At 56.3% G+C, this 21,828-nt stretch overlaps 8 protein-coding genes across 8 annotated transcripts; 4 read left to right on the forward strand and 4 right to left on the reverse strand.

The window, feature by feature from the left end:
* Positions 1–809: 809 nt before the first annotated feature.
* ACO1O0_005205 (uncharacterized protein) lies at positions 810–3,177 on the reverse strand (the record flags this gene model as incomplete). Its single annotated transcript, XM_083194631.1, has 3 exons — positions 810–1,083; positions 1,145–2,767; positions 2,828–3,177. The coding sequence occupies 3 exons, from the start codon at positions 3,175–3,177 to the stop codon at positions 810–812; spliced, it is 2,247 nt and encodes a 748-aa protein (XP_083049544.1).
* A 2,529-nt stretch (positions 3,178–5,706) lies between these two features.
* och1 (nucleotide-diphospho-sugar transferase) lies at positions 5,707–6,953 on the forward strand (the record flags this gene model as incomplete). The annotated part of the gene is made up of 2 exons (XM_083194632.1): positions 5,707–6,823; positions 6,886–6,953. The coding sequence occupies 2 exons, from the start codon at positions 5,707–5,709 to the stop codon at positions 6,951–6,953; spliced, it is 1,185 nt and encodes a 394-aa protein (XP_083049545.1).
* Positions 6,954–8,033: 1,080 nt separating this feature from the next.
* ACO1O0_005207 (uncharacterized protein) lies at positions 8,034–10,018 on the forward strand (the record flags this gene model as incomplete). The annotated part of the gene is made up of 2 exons (XM_083194633.1): positions 8,034–8,186; positions 8,276–10,018. The coding sequence occupies 2 exons, from the start codon at positions 8,034–8,036 to the stop codon at positions 10,016–10,018; spliced, it is 1,896 nt and encodes a 631-aa protein (XP_083049546.1).
* Positions 10,019–10,583: 565 nt separating this feature from the next.
* Positions 10,584–12,286, reverse strand: lag1 (TLC domain-containing protein; the record flags this gene model as incomplete). Its single annotated transcript, XM_083194634.1, has 4 exons — positions 10,584–11,195; positions 11,251–11,538; positions 11,596–11,909; positions 12,064–12,286. 4 exons carry the CDS (start codon positions 12,284–12,286, stop codon positions 10,584–10,586), a joined length of 1,437 nt encoding a protein of 478 aa, XP_083049547.1.
* Positions 12,287–14,936: 2,650 nt separating this feature from the next.
* Positions 14,937–15,906, forward strand: ACO1O0_005209 (inhibitor of apoptosis-promoting Bax1-domain-containing protein; the record flags this gene model as incomplete). Its single annotated transcript, XM_083194635.1, has 3 exons — positions 14,937–15,095; positions 15,176–15,349; positions 15,415–15,906. The coding sequence occupies 3 exons, from the start codon at positions 14,937–14,939 to the stop codon at positions 15,904–15,906; spliced, it is 825 nt and encodes a 274-aa protein (XP_083049548.1).
* A 740-nt stretch (positions 15,907–16,646) lies between these two features.
* On the reverse strand, positions 16,647–18,230 carry CDC11 (Septin-domain-containing protein; the record flags this gene model as incomplete). Its single annotated transcript, XM_083194636.1, has 7 exons — positions 16,647–16,890; positions 16,944–17,411; positions 17,466–17,603; positions 17,659–17,746; positions 17,808–17,924; positions 18,011–18,086; positions 18,216–18,230. The coding sequence occupies 7 exons, from the start codon at positions 18,228–18,230 to the stop codon at positions 16,647–16,649; spliced, it is 1,146 nt and encodes a 381-aa protein (XP_083049549.1).
* Positions 18,231–19,360: 1,130 nt separating this feature from the next.
* HSV2 (phosphatidylinositol-3,5-bisphosphate binding protein HSV2) lies at positions 19,361–20,606 on the forward strand (the record flags this gene model as incomplete). Its single annotated transcript, XM_083194637.1, has 3 exons — positions 19,361–19,469; positions 19,525–19,563; positions 19,615–20,606. The coding sequence occupies 3 exons, from the start codon at positions 19,361–19,363 to the stop codon at positions 20,604–20,606; spliced, it is 1,140 nt and encodes a 379-aa protein (XP_083049550.1).
* Positions 20,607–20,712: 106 nt separating this feature from the next.
* Positions 20,713–21,726, reverse strand: cwf29 (IST3 family RNA-binding protein; the record flags this gene model as incomplete). Its single annotated transcript, XM_083194638.1, has 2 exons — positions 20,713–21,613; positions 21,671–21,726. The coding sequence occupies 2 exons, from the start codon at positions 21,724–21,726 to the stop codon at positions 20,713–20,715; spliced, it is 957 nt and encodes a 318-aa protein (XP_083049551.1).
* Positions 21,727–21,828: the final 102 nt, after the last annotated feature.

The raw sequence follows: 21,828 nt of genomic DNA on the forward strand, positions 1-21,828 counted from the left end.
GCCCAGCCAACGAGCCAGGAACCCGGATTGTGTGAGACTGAAAATGCGGGTCCCCATTCCGAAAGCATGGCCAGGAGGAACCAGGATTCCTCACCGCTAGATGCTCCTAGTCGGATCAGGCCACGCAGGGCTTCCTTCGCCTACGGGGATATTCCACATAACACAGCTTATGATCGGGAAGGCCAATCAAACGTTGATCCACAGGTGGAAGATACTCACCACAGTCGCCATCATAGCAAACGCTGAATTCACCCGGATGGTGGGATTCAACATAGACTCGTACCCAGGATTTGGGAATCCCAGTACGCGGCCCAAAACTGTCGTTAAAAATGTAACAGTTATGGCTGTCGATCTGTACCAGCTGTCACAGCCAGTTTGGGGAGAATGATTTGGATTGGAGCGTTGATTACTATATCCATGGCAATATACTCCGTAGATCAGGAATAATATGCGTCGCGGACGTAATATTCCGGTTTCGCATAAAGAATACACGGCAGAACTATCCCCGCCATGTATAAATTATATTTCCAGCTCGAAGATAATTGTATTCCTTGGTTCTTCCTTGCGACACGCTTGCTGTGAATCTGAACTCTCCCTCCACCGGTCAGCAATGATGCCAAGAGATCCAGGTCCGGGCGGGCCCCACATTACGCCGGGCCCGGCCCCGGGCTCTTATACATTCCTACGCCGAGTGGCCCAAAGTATAATTACAGTCGTCCGGTAACATTTGTCTGATTTGTCTCATAGGGTCTGGATATGAAGAATCTATCTTTCTACATCCACAGATGGTCTTTCCGGTTCCTTACCAGCTAGTCCTTCCCCTTGAGCTTCAGCAAGCCCGACAATGCCCGGCTCAGCCTCTTACTAGACTTGGGCTCGTCGTCGACCTTGGCCCCAGCCTCTTTGGCGCCAATATCCGGCGCTCCACCCTGCAAGTGGCTCAGGGGATCCTCCTGCACCGTCTTGGCGCCGCAGCACGGGATCAGAACACTGGCGTCGTTGCGCTTCGAGGGCACGTCCAGGGCCGGGTTCGACGTGAAGAAGTCGGCGGGACGGAGGTGCATCTGGTGGATCTCGACCGGCCTGGGGGAGGAGGGTGTCAGTGAAGTAGCTGGGGACGGCTGGGGTAAATAAGGGACCTTACATGACGGGCCAATCCTCCACGCGAGGGTTGTGGGTGAGTCCATACACACTCCACAAAACGGGGCTGCTCTTCTGACCGCCGTGCTCCTGGGCATCCTCCGAGCCCGGTCCGTTAGCCTGCGCAGCCTCGTCGGAAAACCAGTCGCCTCTCTTGACCATGTCTCCCACGCCGCCAGACTCACTGCGGCTCTGGTTGGTGAACTCGCCAGCGGCCCACAACTCGCCGTCCCGGTATCCCGTGACCCAGAAGTTGTGGTGGCCAAACAGTGCTCGCTGGGCGGTGACGCTGTTCTCGTCGGCCAGCATGGTCTGCGTCGCGGGTGAGATGAGCTTGTATCCCACATTCTTGCCCGAGATGGCGTTAGTCTTGTGCGCGTTCTCGAGCTTGATGACGCGGTTGAGCCGGGGCTCCGCGTCGATCCACATCGCCTTGTCGACGGGCTTCCTCTGGATCTGGTAGTAGTTCCCAAAGGGGTTCTTCTGGGGGTCAATCTTCTGCCCAACACTCTCCTCTACTATGATGCGCGTGTCGCCCTCGGCGTACGAGTCCACGGCCGGGTCGATGCGCGCGGCAAAGATGTGCTGGTGGTTCTGGGCGAGCACTCCGGGGGACACGACGTTGCCGTAGGGGCTCGTCTTGCCCTCGTCGATGGCGACGACGCTCATGACGCCCGTGGCACGCGTCTCGAGGGTGAGGCCGCCGGCCAGGTCGAGCTTGTAGGCGAAGATGTACTCGTAGTTGGCCAGCGTGACGATGAACTGGATGACGAGCTCGCGGTTGCGTGTCACAACGCCGCGGTTGGTGCGGAAGTTGGTGTGCTTCCAGAGGATGCCGTTGTCCTGCTCGTGCATGCACACAACCGACTTGGCGGGCGTCGGGGAGCCGTCAGCAGCCGCGAGGAACGAGTCGACGTAGTGGATGGCCCCCAGACAGTCGCAGCCCAGCTCGAGGTTGTTGGCAGCGCGGCCCACGCCGCCGTCGCCAAAGTCAAAGGCCTGCTTGCGGTAGAAGGGAGGGCGCGGGTCGCCATAGGGCACCGTCAGCTCGCTGAAGCTCAGCCGGTACAGGATAGGGCGGTTCTCGTAGCACACGTCGTGCAGGACGGCGCCCTCGCGCGGGGTGAAGCCCAGGCGGAATCGCCACTTCTGCCACTCGACGAGGCCGTCGGACTGGATGGTGAAGGAGGCGCCCTCGGGCTGGACAACGTTGATGGGTTTCAGATCCTGGCGCAGAGGCTGGTCCAGCAGCTCGGGAACATACTCGGCCTGCTTGCTGTTGTGGAACAGCTTCTTGGGTGACTCTGTTCGAGCGGCCGCTTCCAGGCCATCGTCGGCTCCCCCCGTGGGCAGACGATCCACGCGGATAACCTCTTTAGTCACCCAGTCCACGACGGGGATGATGGGTATCGGGAAACCATAGTGGTTGGAGTCCATGTTCTCCTTAGATGAGTCCCGAGCAAAGACTAGGCCCTGCATGTACCGGGGAGTCTCGTCGGTGTGGTCTGGGCCGTACGGCCAGGGGTCAATGGTGACGCTGAAGCCTTCCGGGAGGGAGAACTCGGCCAGGGCGTCCTTGAACAGCTGGGACGCGTCGCAGGCATCCTGGAACATGGAAAACTCGCCCCTACATCGCCCGTCAGCATACATGTCACATTTCGGGAGGCGTGGGCTCAAGGTGTATTACACGGTAAAGTATGGCTTAACTCTGGGACTCGCCGAATCCTTGGAGACGACATCTCCCGTCTCGATATTCACCACGGCCCGGATATACTCGTGCACGGTGGGCGTGACCACATCGTACTCGATCAATGCCTGTCGAGGCGGCCGCGGGACCGTATCGTCGAGGGTGCCGGCGTGTTCAGCCTCCAGGTAGGGTACTAGCTCAACCTTCTTGGGCTCATGGGCCAAGATGGAGCGAAAGAAGAGATTCGAGTCCTTGCCATGAAGCTCGATGACACAGTCCCGTGCTCTCCGAAACTCGGCTTCGGAGAGTTGGGACAGCGGGTGCGGATGGTCCACGGATTTTCCAGCCATTGGGACAGAAAAAATGTGTCAGTTTGCAAGAAAGAGATCACGGTAGACAGAGCAGCGTGGGACCTGAAGGGATATATTCGCAGATTGGACTTTGTCTCATAGGCTCAGGCTAAAACCCATTGACGTGGTTCACGAGTGCCTGGCGAGGTGAGGGGTAAGATGGTGTAAGGATCAAGTAAGATCAACTGGGGACCAGCTAACCGCCGGGTTCGAGATACAGCGGATCGTGAGCATCACGAGATGATGAGCCGATTGGGAGCCTGATAACGCCGACGGCGGGGTAATAGACTAATAGACTCAGCAATAGTACTGTGATACGTCGGGGACCACTCGGTGCCCTGGGCTGCCGAAGGGGCTTGCATTAATGATGGTTGGAGTCGGCGGGGTGACTGTGGCTCCTGGCTCAGACGGCGACATTATCGCCGTTGGCATCGTCATTGATGATAGGGGATGGACTTGGTGTTTCGACGGGAATTTCGCTCTTGCTGAATAAGAATAGCCAAGGTCCCATTGCTAGGCAAACAACCATCATCCGAATGGCGACATCCCATCGGCGTCATCGAAACGCATAGCAATCTAAGCAAGCGGGTGGCAGAAAAAAGCGGGACACCAAGCAACTCCTCGTGCAAAGTACGGATACAGCATAATAATAGTACGGATACACACGTGGTACTCCGTACAGACAGAATGCTAGCCTAAACTAATAGCCAGCTATTATACACATAGACTTGAATAAAACTATGTGTGAGTATATATACATGTATATTGTAAAGCACGCGCGAATATATACGAATACTACTCCCATAATACTACTCCGTACTCTCTGCAATATTATACTGGTGTCTCGTTTTTTTTGCCGATCGCTTGGTAAGGTATCCATAGCACTTCTACTACCTGCGACAGCGAGAACCGCGTGCGCGCATGCAGAGGCTTAGCTCCTATATTTTTTGGCTTGCCCCTTTGGGTAGGTGTTCCTCACATCTGAACATCAGATCCTTATCGGGGCACACTCGCAGTGCCGGGACTGATTGTCGTGCACGCGGTGCGGTGTCCCCAGCACTACAGCAGGAAGTCGTTGCGAACGGAGGATGCTGCCCGTCAGAGCCACAGGGGGAATCGGGGGATTGTGCCCCCTTCCAAGTGCGGCATGGATAGGCATCGTCCTCAAGCTACGGGCGATCGCAAGCACCCACGAGCCCAGCTCTGGCCTTGCTATGGGCCACAAGGGCATTCGACCGCATGCGAGTCGGCGGGACCGCTGGGCCATCTCCCCCATCCTGAAGTTGGAACTTTAGAACTAGGAACTTCTGAGCTTTGCATGCGTATCCGTACGGATATCATAGCCCACTCGGCGCTGATGGTTTCATATCCAGGGGCTAGCTGAACCTTGTGCGACGCCTCATATCAGTGAATGCGTCGCGAAAACGGCCTCGTCGTCGTGTGAGGAGCACACAAGGTTCAATAGATCCTTTGTGGCTCTTGCAGCAAAGCTACCATTGCTGCACCATCGTCGCATCGTCGCATCGTCGCACTGCAGCGTCACCATGATCGTCAAACGATGAGTCGGTTTGAAAAAGTTGAAACGCCTGGCGGCGGCGATTTGATTAAGAACCCCTGCTTATGGTGCATCCACGATCCGCCAGACCCCCAAGTTGCCCCAACAGGGCTGTCAGGGACGCACCTGCCGCCTGGGCTGACCTCATATTTTCACCTACCACAGAGATCTGCCGCCCCTGGCCCACCCACTGCACTGGAAATCTGCCCACTGGGCACTGGGCATGTGGGCATCTTAGTTTAGACTGCAGGTGGTGGGCACTGGACAGTGGGCACTAACCTCCTTCTGTACGTATTATCTGTCAAGGCTCTAGTGCCTGAGAGGCTGAGAGAGGCTGAGAGGCTCCTAAATATGGCTGCTTCCCTACGCCTGAGGTGAGGTGCTCAGCACCACTGCGCCTGCAAACGGCCTGCCTAGCAATTTATCCTTCATTTCTCATTATCATCATCTCCCCGTTCGCAGTGCCTGCTCCGTAGCCTCATTACCTCTTCAATCTCCTCCATCTTTCCCACTGTCATAAGCGTTATTGCATCCTGCCAGCTTCCCCATCCTTCATCCATCAGCCAACCAGTCCCTAAGATTACATCAGTGCTTGGCAACAGTGCAGAACGCCGGCCAACCAACCGCCAGGACCCCCACAAGCCCACAACGTGTCTGCAAGCTTGCAACCATTGTGGATTCGACAACCTGACGCCCACAGGCAAACAGGGGACTGCCCAAGATACCTTCCCAAGATCCAATTCTCGTCATCGCCCTTTTTTTTTTCTCGAAAATCTTTTTCTTTTTCCTAGTCCCCTCCGTCTCTCGTTGGAGTTGTCATATCTAGACAACCGTCATCGTCCATGTCGTTATAACCAGTCGCCCATTTGGTCTCGTCTCTCCTTCGCCCCCGACGTCGCGGGCCCCCTGGTCAGCTCTCCTTTTTCGCCTCAACTCCTGGTCAGGGTCGCGTCGCCGCCTAGAGCCTCTTCAAGATGATCAATTCCCGCCGCGCCATCGTCGCTGCCGTCTTCCTAATCACAGTCTTCTTCCTCCTCACACGATCCCACGACTCATCCACCGCTCCTACGATCGCGACGACAAACTCTCAGCAAGGTACCGAATCGACCGCCGATGGGAAGAATGATGCTGCCCAAGACTCGTCCTCCCCCTCTTCGGGCGACCGCCCTCCCGCCGCACCCGCCGCCGTCGTTCAGAAGCATCGGAAGACGAAGCAGAGCATTCGCACCCCGCGGAAGCCCACGGCCGATATGTCCCACATGAGCACGTATGACAAGCTCGCATACGCATTTCCCTACGATGTGGAATCAAAATTCCCCGCCTACATCTGGCAGACGTGGAAATACTCCCCCAGCGACCCCCGGTTCACATTCCACGAGCAGGAGTCGTCCTGGTCTAATCAACATCCGGGCTTCGTCCATGAGGTCATTACGGACGATGACGCCGTCAACCTGCTCCGCCTCTTCTACGCCACGGTCCCCGAGATTCTCGAGGCCTACCTCGCCATGCCTTTGCCGGTCCTCAAGGCCGATTTCTTCCGCTATTTGATACTCTACGCCCGCGGTGGCATCTACTCCGACATTGACACGTACGCCATCCAAAGCGCCCTCGAGTGGCTTCCCTCCCAGATCCCCCGCGAGACGGTCGGCCTCGTCATTGGCATCGAGGCCGACCCCGACCGACCAGACTGGGCCGATTGGTACAGCCGCCGCATCCAGTTCTGCCAGTGGACCATCCAGAGCAAGCCGGGTCACCCCGTCCTGCGCGATGTCATCACCCGCATCACCAACTCGACCCTCGAGCTCAAGCGTGCCGGCAAGCTAGCCAGCTTCCTCGACAACAGCGTGGTCGAGCTGACTGGACCGGCCGTCTGGACCGACACCATTATGGACTACTTCAACGACGAGCGTTTCTTCGACATGGGCAACAGCGAAGGTACCATCGACTACACCAAGTTTACTGGCATGGAGATGAGCAGGCGCGTCGGCGACGTGGCCGTCCTCCCCATTACTAGCTTCTCGCCGGGCGTCGGACAGATGGGCGCCAAGGAGCCCGACGACCCGATGGCCTTTGTCAAGCATGACTTTGAGGGTAGGTCCTAGCATGCACGCCTCTTTGCCAACGGGGCCATAGACTAACAATTGGGCGAACAGGAACATGGAAGCCCGAGAGCGAGCGCCACATTGGCGAGCAGGACCAGCAGTGGAGCCTCGTGCCTTGAGGATCTGAAGGCATGCAAGGCTTATACAAGCATAACGAACGACAAGAACTCGATATCTACCTACCGTAACGCCCGATCACGACGGAACCAACGGAAAAGCAAATAATACTCCCTCATCTTCTTCTTCTCGATTGTATATTCAATCTTTTGCAACGCCGGCCGATGTTCCAATCGAGTGGCCCGGCGGCCTCTTATATACCAGGCGTCTGGATGTTTCGGTTTTTGTCTCGCCCCATTGTCCGGTCACATGTTCACCATCGATGATGCACCCGGCCGTGGAAATGGGAGGCCATGGTGGCTTATAGAGCTATTCTAGGATAGAGCGTGTTTTAGCTTGGAATTAGGGGTCCATTTGGGTGGCCTACGTGGTCTTGGAGGCGAGGGACAGGGCAGGCCTTGGCAGAGCTCGCAACGCGAACCGCGGAGTGTGAAGGCCTGGGTTGCCAACACTTGAAGTGCGAAGGCAGCCTGGAGCACGGCCGTGTTTAGCCGACGACGGTGGCTTCAATTCCGCGTCCAAGCCACAATGGAGTTGCGGTTCTCAAGGCGCGTCAATAAAACTACAGCTACTAGTGCGGAAATTGCGACGACGATTTGATTTATAAAAATTGCCAGCTTGTGAGGGGATTCGCCGTTTGCCAAGTCGCAGTGCTCTCCGAACAGGGGCCTTGTGGGGGGGAGAGCTGGTTAGTGCCACTCAACGGTGCACTGGTGGCTTGGAGATGGGGGAGCTTGGAGGCTGGGCGCGCAGTTGACTCCAGTAAGGACACTGAGGAGGCCCAGTGCAATCGTGGGGAACCCACTGGAGTGTGCGGGGAAGCCATGGATAACCATGGATAACGGACCTCAGTGACCTTCTGCGTGTGGGGTTCAGCCAGTTCGGGGGGACCATCTCGGCTGTTGACCGCGCTCCTCACTGCCCTCCATCACCAGGCTCTCACTGCTCCCCTCGGCTCTCTTCTGCTACTCCTCTCCTCCTCCTCACGTTTCCCCCGAATCCTCCTCTTCCGCCCCCCGTCACTCTCCCATTTCATGCATACCAGTACCATAACAAAGGTGCCACGGGTGGACTGAAGCGTCATGTTGCCCCTACATACCTGTAGCTCAGCCGCAGGGAGGCTAGCTCTGAGCTCCGGCCTGCGACGAGCAGTGCTGGGTTGCCGCCGCATTGAGGGCGTCCAGAGGAGATGCAATAGCACCGAAGGGTTGAGCATACGCAGAGGACCCAACGAGGTGAGTTTTGCTACCGTGGCCAACTGGATTCCATACACCAGTACCACATTGCCCAGTTGAGACTCGCCAGATGCCAACCCTTCACGCAGCCTGCTTTCTTCAACGGAACTATCCCCGAGCACTTCGCCTCAACAGTATCCCAGTTCGGTGACCGCCCAGCAGTCATCGCACGCTCGCCAGTCCCAGCCAACTCCGGCCTCTCCGCCCCAGAGACCACCCTCACCTACGAAGAGCTTGACCTCCTGTCGAACCGTCTCGCTGCCTCTCTTGCCCAGCTCGGTGTCCGCAAGGGGGACCGCGTCGCCGTCTCTCTCGGAAACGGCGCACCCTTTGCCGCCCTCACCTATGCCCTCTTCAAGCTGGGTGCTATCCTCGCGCCTCTCAACCCCAAGTTCACCGCCCATCAGGTCACCGCGGCTCTCAGCCACCTCGGTGCCAATGTCCTCATCATCGGTGCCGTTACTGACCTGGCATACCGCCCAGGCAAGGGCTCCAGCAACGAGGGCCTCCTCCGTGAGATCCTCGGCCAAGACCTCTCGACCACGCGCATCCAGAGTGAGAAGGTGCCCTCACTTCGCCATGTCGTCGTCGTCGACAACAGGCACAGTCACCCCGACGTATTCTTCCCCCTCGAGTCCTACCCCTGCCTGCTGCCCTACACCTCCCTCCTCGACGGCTCCTCCAACCCCATCACTCCCTCGTCGCCCCTCTCCCCAGACGACGCCATCAACATCCAGTTCACCTCGGGCACCACCTCCGTCCCCAAGGCCGCCATGCTCTCACACTCCTCCATCTTGAACAACGGCCGCTTCATCGCCAACCGCATGGGACTCGACCCCTCGGACCGCATCGTCGTTCCCCCGCCCCTGTTCCACTGCTTCGGCTGCGTTCTCGGCTATATGGCCACCGCCACCACCGGCGCCGCCATCCTCTTCCCCTCGCCGGCCTTCGACCCCGTCGCCACGCTCCGCATGTGCTCCCAGCACGACGCCACGGGCCTCTACGGCGTGGCCACCATGTTCATCGCCGTCATCGAGGCCCTCGAGGCCGGCGTCGTGCCCCGCGCCCCGCCCAACCTGCGCAAGGGCATCGGCGCGGGCAGCAGCGTCCCCGAGGCCATCATGAACAAGGTCCAGGGCGCCCTCGGCCTCCGCGACCTCGTCATCTGCTACGGCATGACCGAGACCAGCCCCGTCTCCGTCATGACCAGCCCCTCGGACCCCTTCATCCAGCGCACCACGTCCGTCGGCACCGTCATGCCCCACACCGCTGTCAAGATCGTCGACCCCCACGACCGCTCCATCGTGCTGCCCCTCGGCGAGCGCGGCGAGCTTGCCGCGGGCGGCTACCTGGCCATGAAGGGCTACTACGGCGACGAGGCACGCACGGCCGAGGTGCGCCAGACCGAGGCCGACGGAATCACGTGGGTGTACTCGGGCGACGAGGCTAGCATGGACGCGGACGGGTTCGTGCAGATCACGGGCCGCATCAAGGACCTGATCATCCGCGGCGGCGAGAACATCCACCCGCTCGAGGTGGAGAACTGCCTGTTCCAGATGCCCGGCGTGCAGGAGGTGAGCGTCGTGGGGCTGCCGGACGAGAGACTCGGGGAGGCGGTGGCGGCGTTCGTGATACGGCATGCGGGAGCGGACGGGGATGCTGTGACGGAGGACGGCGTGAGGGAGTGGGTCAAGAGAAAGCTGTCGGGGCACCTGGTGCCCAAGTACGTGTGGTGGGTGGATGAGTACCCCAAGACGGCGAGCGGCAAGATCCAGAAGTTTAAGCTAAGGGAGATGGGGACCAAGCTGCTGGAGGAGGAAAAGAGCTCTTGACGCCTTCAGGGGCTGGCCCTTGGAGAAGGACTCCCCGTCTGCTGAGTTGGGTCTATCCAGTTGGATCTATCAAGTTGGCCGTAGCATAGTACAGCGCCTCGAGTTTATTAGACATCTACATTTGCCCATTACTGCAAGCACCAATAGCAGCACCGTGTAAGACGAAAACATGGCTCTCGTAGAAGATATCACTTGTATTCACGCAAGATAAGTCTGCAGCAGTGCAGCATAGATACGACCCCAGTTCAAAGCACGAAAATAACCAGCAAAACCCAATGAGGGACCTCAGGATCCATCCCTCTCCGCAAAAAAAAAAAAAAAAACCTGAAATGAATCAAACATATGCCCAGCCCAGTACGCGGCCAGATAACTGTCGTGCATCGCCTCCCCGAGGCTGCTTCGTCATCTATGCATCGCTTGCACTCTCTTTCTATGTGTCCCCGAGCCGGGCCTCTCTTCCAGAGAGCTCACCCAGTCACGGGGAGGGGGGAATCACAATGTTGGCCGCCATGTGAAGAGGAAAAGGCAACCAAACGCCACCAACGCCCACGGCCCCTCTGTCTTTTTACTCAACCTGCTTCTCACAGCCGATGCGGCCGAGCAGCTCTTTCCGGTCGCTGTGGCCCGGCAGGCTCACACCCGAGCTGCTAGACTGGATCTTGACGCCATGCCTGCGCTCCCAGCTCTTGAGGTCCAACGCTTCCACCCCGACCTCCTCCTTGAGCGGCTCCGCCACCTCGTAGACGAACTCTTCCTCCTCCTCTTCCTCCACGCCACCTTCGTCGTCGCTGCGGTTGTCCTCAGCACCCTGTCCACGGAGGACCTTGACTGCAACCCGGATGATCATCATGAACCAGAAAATGGTGATGACCTGGAGAAGGACGAGCGGGGTGAGGAATGCCCACTTGATGGTCTCATTGTAGCACACGTGCCCAGTTGTGTTATAGAACGGTTCGAACAGGTACGATAGTCCCGCCGGAGTGTCGACAGGGCCAACAAGCCGGCCATTGCTACCCGTGAAGCAACCATTGGGCATGATCTCGGGTGTGTGCGCATAGATGGACCAGCACACCATGACATAGAAGACGTGGCGCGCCAGAAGCCATGACACCATAAAGATACCAAAAACGTAGTCGCAGATCGTGGTGAATCCCGCATACTTGAGACACTTGGCAAGCTGGGATGTGTAAGTCGTTGACAGAGGCATCGTTGGGGGTCACAATTGTACTCACCGGGAGGAAAATGTCCACGACATCCATAAGGATGAGAATGAGGTGGCCGACACGAGTATGGTGATAGCCGTAGCATGAGGAGAGAAGGGTGCAGGTGATGAAATGGTGGCTCAGCATCTGCCAGTGGTCTTTGCGCCGCTCCTCGATATTAATCACAATGATCTGCTGCAGCCAGAAAGACCACTGCGCCAAGATATAGAACTTCATGAGCCAATCGAGCTCACGGTCCGGCCATGCCGTCCATAGCTCCCTAAGATTCAGGTAGTAGGGAGACTTGCAGTACATGTACTATATCCAAAGTCAGACGTCTCGCCTCAGTCGAGATATTGCCTTGAGATCACTTACCACCCCCAATGGCCAAAAGAAGCAGTAGTAGACCAGCAACCACGCCTGTTCGCTGAAGCGCGTCAAGTCCTTACGCTTCGTGATGCCCTGGAGCTTGGCGATTGGCGCCAGAACATACTCCATCGTCCAGGCTCTCAGACCGGTGAAGAGAACGATGCAGAAGGATATAAAGTAGACATCGTCGGCTCCAATGCCATAGCGCCCGGTGTTCTCGTTATAGTGGCACAGGTGGAAGAACTTGTGGGCAACGCCCCTGGCTTTGGGAATAAAGGCATTGACCAGGAAGAGGAGCGCGAGAAGGTTGAACGAGAGACCTGTTGATCCACAACGACGTCAGCCACGAGAGCGCCACAGTTGTTGGTGGGACCTGGGGAAGAAAGGGGGCAGTTTCGCCACCACCAGGGGAAAAGAGGGTGGCTTCAAAAGAATCTTGAGGAGGAATTGGCTTGTGCGGAGGGGTCAACGTACCAATCTGGTTCTCAACAAACCAACGAGCAAGCTGTTTCCAGGTGCCTTCCTCCTTGCGCTTGAGCTTCCGCACCAGGACTACGTTGCCAGACGTCTGCATGTAGAGCGGGCCGTTCATGTTGGGGTTGCTGGAGCCAGTCCTGAGATGCGGTCGAGCAGCAGCTTTCGCGGCGCCGACAGCCTTCTCGTCGACCGGCGACGGAGAGCGAATGTCGTCGCCCATGATATAGAGTGGTGGGGTTGAGGGCGCGGCGAGCGGTGAGCAACGAGCGGCGGGATGGTTGAGACGGCCGGAAATCGAGGATTCGGCAATGTTCGCAAAGAGAGAAAGGGAACTGAGTCTCCTCGGCAGGAGGGAGTCGGGAGGAGGTACAATCTCTGTGTGGTCGATCAAGCCTGCTGCAAGGGTTGAACAGGATAGGGGACCGTGGACGCGCTAGGGGTCGAGAAATCTGCCACAACCTGGCAGTTGTGGAGGCGATTAAATGCCGACAGAGGGCTCTCGAGGCCGTAAATTGGGATGTGATTCCCGTAGGAGCGGCACGACGTCTTAGCGAACGATAAGAGGCTGAATAGCAGAAGCAAGAAGAGCTGCCAGGCGACGAGACGGAAGCTGGAACACGAGGTGGTGGGCAGGCGGCAGTAGTAAGTAGCCGTGGTGGAGCACCTAGCGCGGCCGTTGCAGCACAATTTCGAGCTCCCACGAGTGCTGGAACCTCTGGGACCTGCACTAATTATGCGCCGCTGCGGTGCTCAAGCAGGGCACCTCCTCAGTCCTGCAACCTTGGTTACGATGTGCCCCACAACGGCAGGGGCTCTCAGTGGGGCTCAACAGCCAAGCAGCAACAAGCCCGAAGGCGGTGAGAGGGGTTTCAGTGCAAAGCAGCCAATGAGGCCATCATCATTAGGGGAATGGTCGGGCAGTTCAGCGCATGGGTGCTTTTGATGCCTGGACGCCGTTGGCGGACTGCCGGGCTGGCGGGGTCAATTGAACGGAGATTCGTCTGGTCTTTTGCAAATTGCTTGCCTCGGACTGGCAAGACAAGACAAAAAGACAAGACGACCCGGGGGCCGGAGCCTGGGACTGCTCCATCATGTCTTTCCTCAGACAACTCTCACAGATTGCTAGCCCAAGCTTTGCGTCTTTCTTCTGAAACTTCTCCACGTTTGATGCAGAGCTTTGGTCTCTGTCTTGCCGACGGTCTGATCCGAGTCTGGAATGCCAGCCTCCCACCTCCTGCGCCATTGCCCCGCTTCCGTTGCTGGAATTGGCCAACCATCCCGAGGCCACGCTTGAGAGATCGCCAGCAACAGAGTGACCACTAACGAAACTGCACAGGACGCTGCATATCGTCTCAACATCTTTCTTCGGCAGTCGGATTTATTGGATCGTTGTTGGATCTGTTGAATTTGGTGTTCCTCATTGTCCATCATCCCAATATTATACTCCTCACGCCGCTCACCCTCCTTCCTGTAGCGGTATCAGATAAAGGCACATGGGGATTGCCCTACATAGTAGATACTTACTTACGTTGTTAGCCCCTCTGCGAGTAGCATATACCCCACGGGTCGCCCTTTTGTACTATCCCAAAGCCGCACTTGGTCAAACAGATCAACAGACTCGCTACCGCTAAAATGCTCGTAGCTGTCCTTGTGGCTTCAGCAAGGTGGCCACGCAACTACCTACCTGGTATGATTCAGTTCCACTCCAGGTCATACTCGTACAGGTTGACAGGCCGGTCCAACTGGGAGCCTTGGGCCGAAGAGTGGCGGCGCGGATATCGTAGATGGCCTCAACGTGATATCGTGCGCCCTGGTATTTGAAGAGGATGTGACTGCTATTAATAGTAGCAAGCAGTATGTACGTATAATACTACTAGTTGTATGGCAGAATATGTGGATAGTCTTCCGAGATCAAACAATCCATCATGCAACACATACCTCTGGGTTTCAGCTCTGCCCCTATTGCAACGCACATATACCCCTGTACCTCTAGCACCACTAGCGATGAGCAGTTGTTTCTGCTCTTGAATTCTTCTCCTCATTGTGACTTCAACCCCACTACCTACTTCAGTAGGTACATGTACTAGGAGGAGCTCAAGCGTCACTTTTGGAGCCCCACTAAATCAAGCTTACCCTCGGCCTTGCACCTCCAAGTTGCGAATGCAGTGCTGGCAGTGCTCAGCTTTTCATGTATTGCTATTGTCGGTATACTACTAATCCGTTCTCCATATTACGAGATGCGCTTCCGTATGTAACTTCATCATTAGACTTTTTATCGCTGTCTCTAAACACTTCCCCGAATGTTCAAAGTCGCGTACGAGTTTGTATTCGAGCTCACCTTAGGTTGCCATTCCCTGCTTGACGTCAGTTGCTCTATTAGTACGACTTTCAAAGTACTTAATACCCAGCATCTAAGTTAGAACATTCCAGCCTGATACTCAGCCGCAGCCTAAAACATCGTCTCCGTCACAGCAACCAAAATAAGGCCAGTGAAGGGAATGGAGGGGGGAGTTTATAATATATATAAAGAGAGAAAAAAAAGGATATTCGGGGGTGCAAGCTGCTTCAACAAGGCTGATCCAGGAACAAGAACCAGGGGGGGAGCTCGCACTTTTCACACTGTGCCTCATGCACGGATGTCACACAGCAACACAGTCCAAGATGTCACCCCAAAGCACAGCCCCACCGAAACGCCATCAGCCGCGCCTGGCTTCCCCACATGACACCGTGTGTCGTTAGCCTGACATCGACTCAGCTACCCTTCGCCTTCAGGAAGCTTAGGACTTCCCCCATCACCATCATCGTCTCCAACATCGAACACGTATCCGAAACACCCTAGAGCGTCTACCCAAGGACAGCCGACCTCAAAAATGTCCTCGACTAAGTACCAGGGCGTGGCCCAGCAGGACCCCGACGACTACACCAGTGCGCCTCCCGCCTACGGCGCGGCCTCGTCCTCGCGCGACGAGCAACAGGGTCTCTTCGGCGCCCCGCGAAGCAGCGAAGACAATATCCCCGATGACTTCAAGGTGGGAACGGCCCCCGGGCAATGATGCTAAGGGCCCGCAGGCGCAGCAGCAGAGCACCATATTAACGTACCATATTACAGTTCGGAGGCTCCGTGGCCGAGGCGACCGTCGATATCCGCAACCAGTTCATCCGCAAGGTCTACACCATCCTCACTGTCCAGCTGATTGTCACCGCGGCTGTCAGCGCCCTCACCTTCTTCAGCGAGGGCTATAAGAGTTGGATACAGAGCCATGTTGCCGTCGTCTGGGCCTCGGTACGTGACGACACCCTACATACTATCCGTCACTCACCCAGCGACACTTACTAACTGGAACGAAGCTCATCGGCGCCATGGTCTTCATGGGCCTCACCTACTGGAAGCGCAAGTCGTACCCGACAAACCTGCTCTTCCTCTCGCTCTTCACCCTCGCCGAAGCCTACACTATCTCCGTCATCGTCTCCTTCTACAAGACGACCATCGTGCTTAACGCCGTCTTCCTCACCGCGGGCATCTTCGTCTTTCTGACCCTCTTCGCCTGCCAGTCCAAGTACGACTTCACCTCGTGGATGCCCTACCTCTTTGGCGCGCTCTGGGGACTCCTCCTCTTCGGCTTCATAGCCGCCTTTGTTCCTCACGGCTCTACCTTGGAGCTCATCTACGGCGGGCTGGCTGCCCTCATCTTCGGCGGGTACATCCTCGTGGATACCCAGATGGTCATGCGCAAGCACCACGTCGAGGAGGAGATAGCCGCTGCCATCAGCCTCTATCTCGACATCATCAACCTCTTCCTCGCCATCCTACGAATTCTCAACAGCCAGTCAAATAATTAGGCTGTATGAGGGGGCCAATGAGTTGCTTCAATTCAAGCAATGATGAGATTGAGGGTGCTTCTCCTGGCATGCGAGAGTACAGTTAGCTTCCCCAGTGCGCTAGGTGTTGCACGCAGATTTGGGAATGGGATGGGACTCAGTAGTAATGGTCCAGGCGTTTAGTTTGCAGTCACTTTTTCTTACCCTAGTTCAGCAATGAATTCAACTTCCATCATAAGTGCGCACGCTCAAGACAGCCCAAGATGATTGATATCTGCATTAGAAGTCCACTAGTAAAATAGGAAAATAAGGGGCTAATTGAAAACTACCAATACAGCTCAAATCAGATAGCCGGCAGCACATTGAAGAAAAAATCAGCCAGGCTGCTCGTCTCCCCGTGAGCTGTCCAGTCACACGATGGCGCCCCCAATCTGATCGGCAGCCGACGTTATACGCTGCCACCCACCGTGTACTCTTATTCGAGAAATACACCCAGTGTTCCGACGACCACCCCCCGTCATGCCCTACAGGGAACCTATCTTGAGACTTCTAGCACCATCTCAATCGTGGGCAGCTTCTTGTGTAGTGGACCGCGTGCTAAAAAAGAGAGAAAAATTCAACTCGGTTCTGGAACAGGACAGGGATATTTTTATCGTCTTTCTCTTCGCAAGAGAAAAACACCAACGCCAGCAGTATGGAATAAACCAAGGTCCGCACTTTTCGGATACCATAGAAAGCCCCAGTGCAAAATGTCAGGTACTCTACTCGTGGTCGCCGTTCGCCTCGGGAGAGGCCTGGGCAGCAGCAGCCGACTCGCGCTGCATGCGGGCCTCGATCTCGCGGAGCTGGGACTCGCGAGCCAGCAGCTCCTGTCGCTTCTCGTTGATCTCACGCTGAACCTTGAGTTCGATCTCGCGGAGCTTCTCCTCCTCCCTGCGGAGTTGCTCCTCCTTGAGACGAACGGACTGAGAGGCCAGGTCCTCGGGGTTCATCGAGCTGTCAATGCTGTGGTGGATTAGTGTTGTTCAACTTTCAAGCTAGTGGTTTTAGGAACTCACCCTCCAGAGCTACCGTCCACGCTCTTAGACAGCTTCTCGGTACGGTAGTTCTCGTACAGGAAGTCGTGGGTGATTTCCTTGAGATCAGCCAGATGGCTATGCAGAAGGGCAGAGCGGATGGCGAGGAAGTCGGAGTGGCGGGGGTTGTCGACCTCAACGACACCCCACGGGTACTGACGAGCGCGGACCTTACGGCCGCCGATCTCAACAACATCCTCAGAGCCCACAATAGCGAAGGGCATGAGGCCTCGAAGTTCAGCGTTCTCCTCGACAGTATCCTCGTCGTCCTCTTCGATGTCGTACGGGAAGTTGTAGACGGGGATGCGGTAGTGCTCGATGTCCTCCATGACCAGCTTCTTCGACTCGGCCAGCTCAGCAGGGGTAAGGGAGTCGGCGCGGCCAATGACGGGGATGACGTTGACACGAGGAGCCAGGCGCTTCATAAGCTCAATGTCCAGCTCACGGAGACTGGGTGGAAACTGTTAGTGAATGCGGGGCAGAAACGCATAATCTGTTGCTCACCCGTGGCCAGTGGGAGTGATGAAGTAGAGCATGGCGTGGACACGGTTGTCCCTGAAACGGGGGTTACGCTTGATACGGGACTCCTCGGCGAGAATATCATCGTATTGTCTCTCAAGGTAACCGACGATCTCGGAGAAACTGCACGCCCAATGTCAGTATGTGTGGGTGGAATTAGGTTCCCTGAGAGAATCACCTAGCTTCGTTGTCGATCTGGTCGCCGAATCCAGGGGTATCGACAATGGTCAACGAGATGCGAGTACCCTCCTCATCCAGCTCCAGCTCTGGTATAGGGGTCAGCCTTCCAATCGTCCAAGCCGACGTGCATGGCGGGTCGATACGCACCAACAGTGATGGGCTTGATCTTGACACCATCCTCGACGTGGGCATCACCCGCGTCATCGGCATCCTTGTGCTGCAGGACGCCCTTGCCGCATAGGGTATTGACAAACGTCGTCCGGCCTATTCGGTCATGTAAGCTTCGATCCGTAGTCGGGCGCTCGTTTATGCGTGTGAAAGCGTCATCGGCTTCGGGACGGGGGTCGTACCAGTTCCTGAGGCGCCGCAAACCATCAGGCAGAACTGAATACCCTTCTTGACATTCTTCTTCCGGCGGATCATCTTCTGTTAAATAGGTATGGATCAGTAATCAAGTCCTTTGAAAGCTCGGGACGGTAGTTGAGTTAGACAGCCATTGAGGCCGCGTTGCGGTCAAGCTATCATGGGGTTCCATTTTCAAGGAGGCGGACATACAGCGGCGGAGGACATCTTGGCAGTTGGATTGCTGGTCCGTGGCAGCAAGGACAGGAAGCAGCAGAAAGGGACCGAGTCTGAATTCCGCGAGGCGTCAAAAAAGGGGGCCCTGCGTTCGGGAGAGGTTGTGGTGAGGGAGTCGTGGATACGAGGTGGTGCAGAGGGCAGCAAAGGAGAAAATGTCTAGAGAGACAAGCGGTTGTTCAGGGCGTTCAGGGTGAGGTGCTCTTCCAGGTTGGGGTCTGGTTGGGTGCAATTTCAAGCCAGCCAATGGTTCATTGGCTCCTGCGTCGTACTCAGGGGGTCCAGCTCTTTCCCACCTAGCTCCTTAGCACCTCCGAGCACCCAGCATCAGCGAGACCCTCGAAACCCGCCAGCCCTCCACTGACCGCAGTCACCGTAACGGCCCAACAGCTGTTGCCCCAGGCCCAAGTTCCACGGGTGGAGGTGGTCTGTGCCCCTTGCCAAGAACCAAACAAGCCAAATTTCAACGCCAGCCTTCAACGCCAGCCTTCAACTAGAAAGGTCTCACGGCCCGGGAGTTCTTCGGGAGGGGAGCTCCAAGCTTTCCTGTACCTTAGGTACCTAGCCATGGGGCATCACGTGAATATGGCTGGTACGTAGCTTGGGTCAGCCACATGAGCTCCTAGCCACACTTTGACGGGTAGCTGTCGCCTCACATCTGGTCACCTGGAAGCCATTCATCGGAAGGACGCTTATGAGGGAGCTGGTGATGAGTCCAAGTGCCATCATAGATATCTTTCTATATCCTAACTAAAACTGTCGGCCGTTCGCTCACTCTCCGGTACACTGTTCGCACGCAGCGTAATTTGAGAGCGTGCCCTTACCATCGTCCCTGCCTGTTGCCTGCCAACCTACGAAGTACTCTGTACTAAGCATCCATTCATTCAGTCGGTGCCCCGCCGCATCATCTGAGCTCATCCCTCTCAGCTCCCTTCAAAGGCCAGCGACATCCATACATCCGTGTTTCAGCAACGACCAGGAATGCAGTACTGCGCATCCATCCCCTCATAATGCACAAGTAAAACAATATCTGCTCTATAGTCAACGACAACACCGCCGTTTTCCGGCAACCAGTCGCGCCACTACCCTGGGGTGAGCCCCCGATAGCTCCAACACCCATCATGAATGTCCGGAAGCCTATCGATTCGTCTACGCCGACGTCGGTCCTGTCGGTTTCTTTTAATGACGACTGTAGCTGCTTCAGCATCGGTCTCGAATCCGGCATCTGCGGTTCGTCAGCAGGAGACACATTGTGTATCCCCCACGTTGCTAACTACCCATCCAGTCTACCATACGAAGTCATGTTTGCTCAAGGCTTCGAGAGGTTAGAGCGGCCGATCCCGGGAGCAAAAGAAAAGTGACTAATGGCCTCTAGATTTCAACGCTGGCGTGGGGTTAGTTCAAATGATGGGTACGACAAATTATCTAGCCCTTGTCGGCGGCGGCAAATCACCCAAGTTTGCCATGAACAAGGCCGTCATATGGGATGATCTCAAAGGAAAGGTGGCTCTGGAGATAACAGCACTCACAGCAGTCCGTGGAGTTCAGCTCAGCCGCGAGCGCATAGTTGTTGTACTTCAGAACAGCGTCCGGGTCTACTCCTTTGCTAAGCCGCCGGACTTGTTACATGTCTACGAGACGGCAGACAACTTCTTTGGCCTATGCTGTCTCTCTGACAAGCAGCTTGTGTTCCCTGGAAGGACGCCAGGCCAAGTCCAGATTGTGGAGCTCGGAACCGGAAATGTGAGCATCATACCAGCTCACTCGTCGCCGCTGAGAGCTATCCAGTTGAGTCCTGATGGCGAGCTCCTGGCCACTGCTAGCGAGACGGGCACTCTTATCCGAGTATACTCGACCGGGAATTGCGCAAAGATTGCCGAGCTTCGTCGCGGGATCGACCCTGCCATGATATTTTCTCTCGGCTTCTCTCCTTCGGGTACCCTTATTGCCTGCACATCCGACAAATCCACACTGCATGTCTTTGACGTACCTCACCCGCGGAAAGCAAACGCATTCCGCCGGAACCAACAGGGCACTGCTCCCGGATCGGAAGTTGAAGGTAAGTGGGGCATCCTTAGCAAGATCCCCATGATGCCTCGAGTCTTCTCCGATATCTACTCTTTTGCCTCGGCCCCGTTTGAAGCCAGCGATGATACCATGATTGGGGCCATCCCGTTCTCCGAAGGGACTGTGTTGGGAACTACGAAGCCGGCAAAGGGATTGATAGGATGGATTGCCGAGGACGCGCTGATTGTCCTCGGGGCCGGGCAGGATGCTCGATGGGAGAAATTTGTTCTTATCGATGGGGAGGACGGTAAGCGGCACTGCGTACGGGAAGGCTGGAAACGCTATCTTGGGAATATGTGAGCGTGATCGTGTTTGGAATAACGGGACAGGAAGTTTTGGCGTTCCGGGGAAAGGGTACCAGGCTCGATTGAGATTTTAGACCGTATTCATGAATTATTGTCTTGCGCTAATGATCATGCTGCCGTGGTGAGCGGCTTCTGCTTCTCCGTCTCGATTTCCGCCGGTGATCATCGTCATCAGGGCGGTCCCTGTGCCTCCTCCGCCGCGGCTCTTCCAGTTCTTCGCGGTCATGACGCCGCCTGTCTCGATCAAGATCCCTATGGCGGCTTCGATATTCGTCATCTTCGTCATGCTTTCGGCGGCTGCTCTCGCGATTCCTCGAGTCGTCCGGACCTCTGTGCCTCCTTGAATCCCTGTCCGTGCGATGGCGCTCTTCCCCCATTGGTGACTCGTCTCGTCTTGACCTCCCTTTGCGATCCTCCTCGCTGCCATCTCTTCGTGGCCTATGTGATCGGTGGTGGTGTCTGTGTCGGTGCTTCTTCTCCTTCTTATCCGCCTGTCGCCGCGCCTCCTCAACTTCTTTCTTTTTCTCCTCGATCAGGAAGCCCTTCATAGGATCATCGTCGTCGTGTTCCCTGATTAGAAGTGCCAACTCTCTTTCTTCAGGCAGTGCTGGCCTTCGCTCCTCCTCTTCCTCACTGCTCTCCTCGTCTAGGTTCTGGCCCTGCTTCTTCATGATGTCTTGCCATCCAACCTTGAACTCCTCTAGATCCTCATCATCTCGTGCCTTGTATCTCGCATGGTCCACGCGAACGAGGCGCCCGCCGATTTCGGCACCCCCTAGATTGTCCACAGCCAAGTCGGTGCTGCGCTGGTCTTCATATTTGAGCCACCCGAAGCCCTTGGACTTGCCGGTCTCCTTGTCGCGTGCGAGCTTCAAAAATGTCGGTTCACCGAATTGGGAAAAAATGGTAATTATGTCGCCTTCGGAGAGCTCGTAGGGAAGGCCGCCGAAGTAGACGTAAGCCGTATCGCGGTAGTCGACGTGCCAGGAAGCATCTGGCGATCTACGAGGAAGAGCGTCAGTCATTGCGCAGTGACCAGGCGATTAAAGGACCACTCACATTCCATTTTCTATTTCCTTCTTATTCAGCGCTTGGATCGCGCGGATTTGATTCATCTTGATGGGCGTGGTTTGTCTTTGGAGACGGTGTTAAGTTGAAGCTTTTCTTCCAGGACTGGAAAGTTCAAGCTCCCAGGTACCATGTATAATTGCTTTGAT

The sequence above is a fragment of the Amphichorda felina genome, assembly GCF_050947745.1.
Source record: "Amphichorda felina strain 45539 chromosome Unknown scaffold_5, whole genome shotgun sequence".
NCBI classification, from domain to species: domain Eukaryota; kingdom Fungi; phylum Ascomycota; class Sordariomycetes; order Hypocreales; family Bionectriaceae; genus Amphichorda; species Amphichorda felina.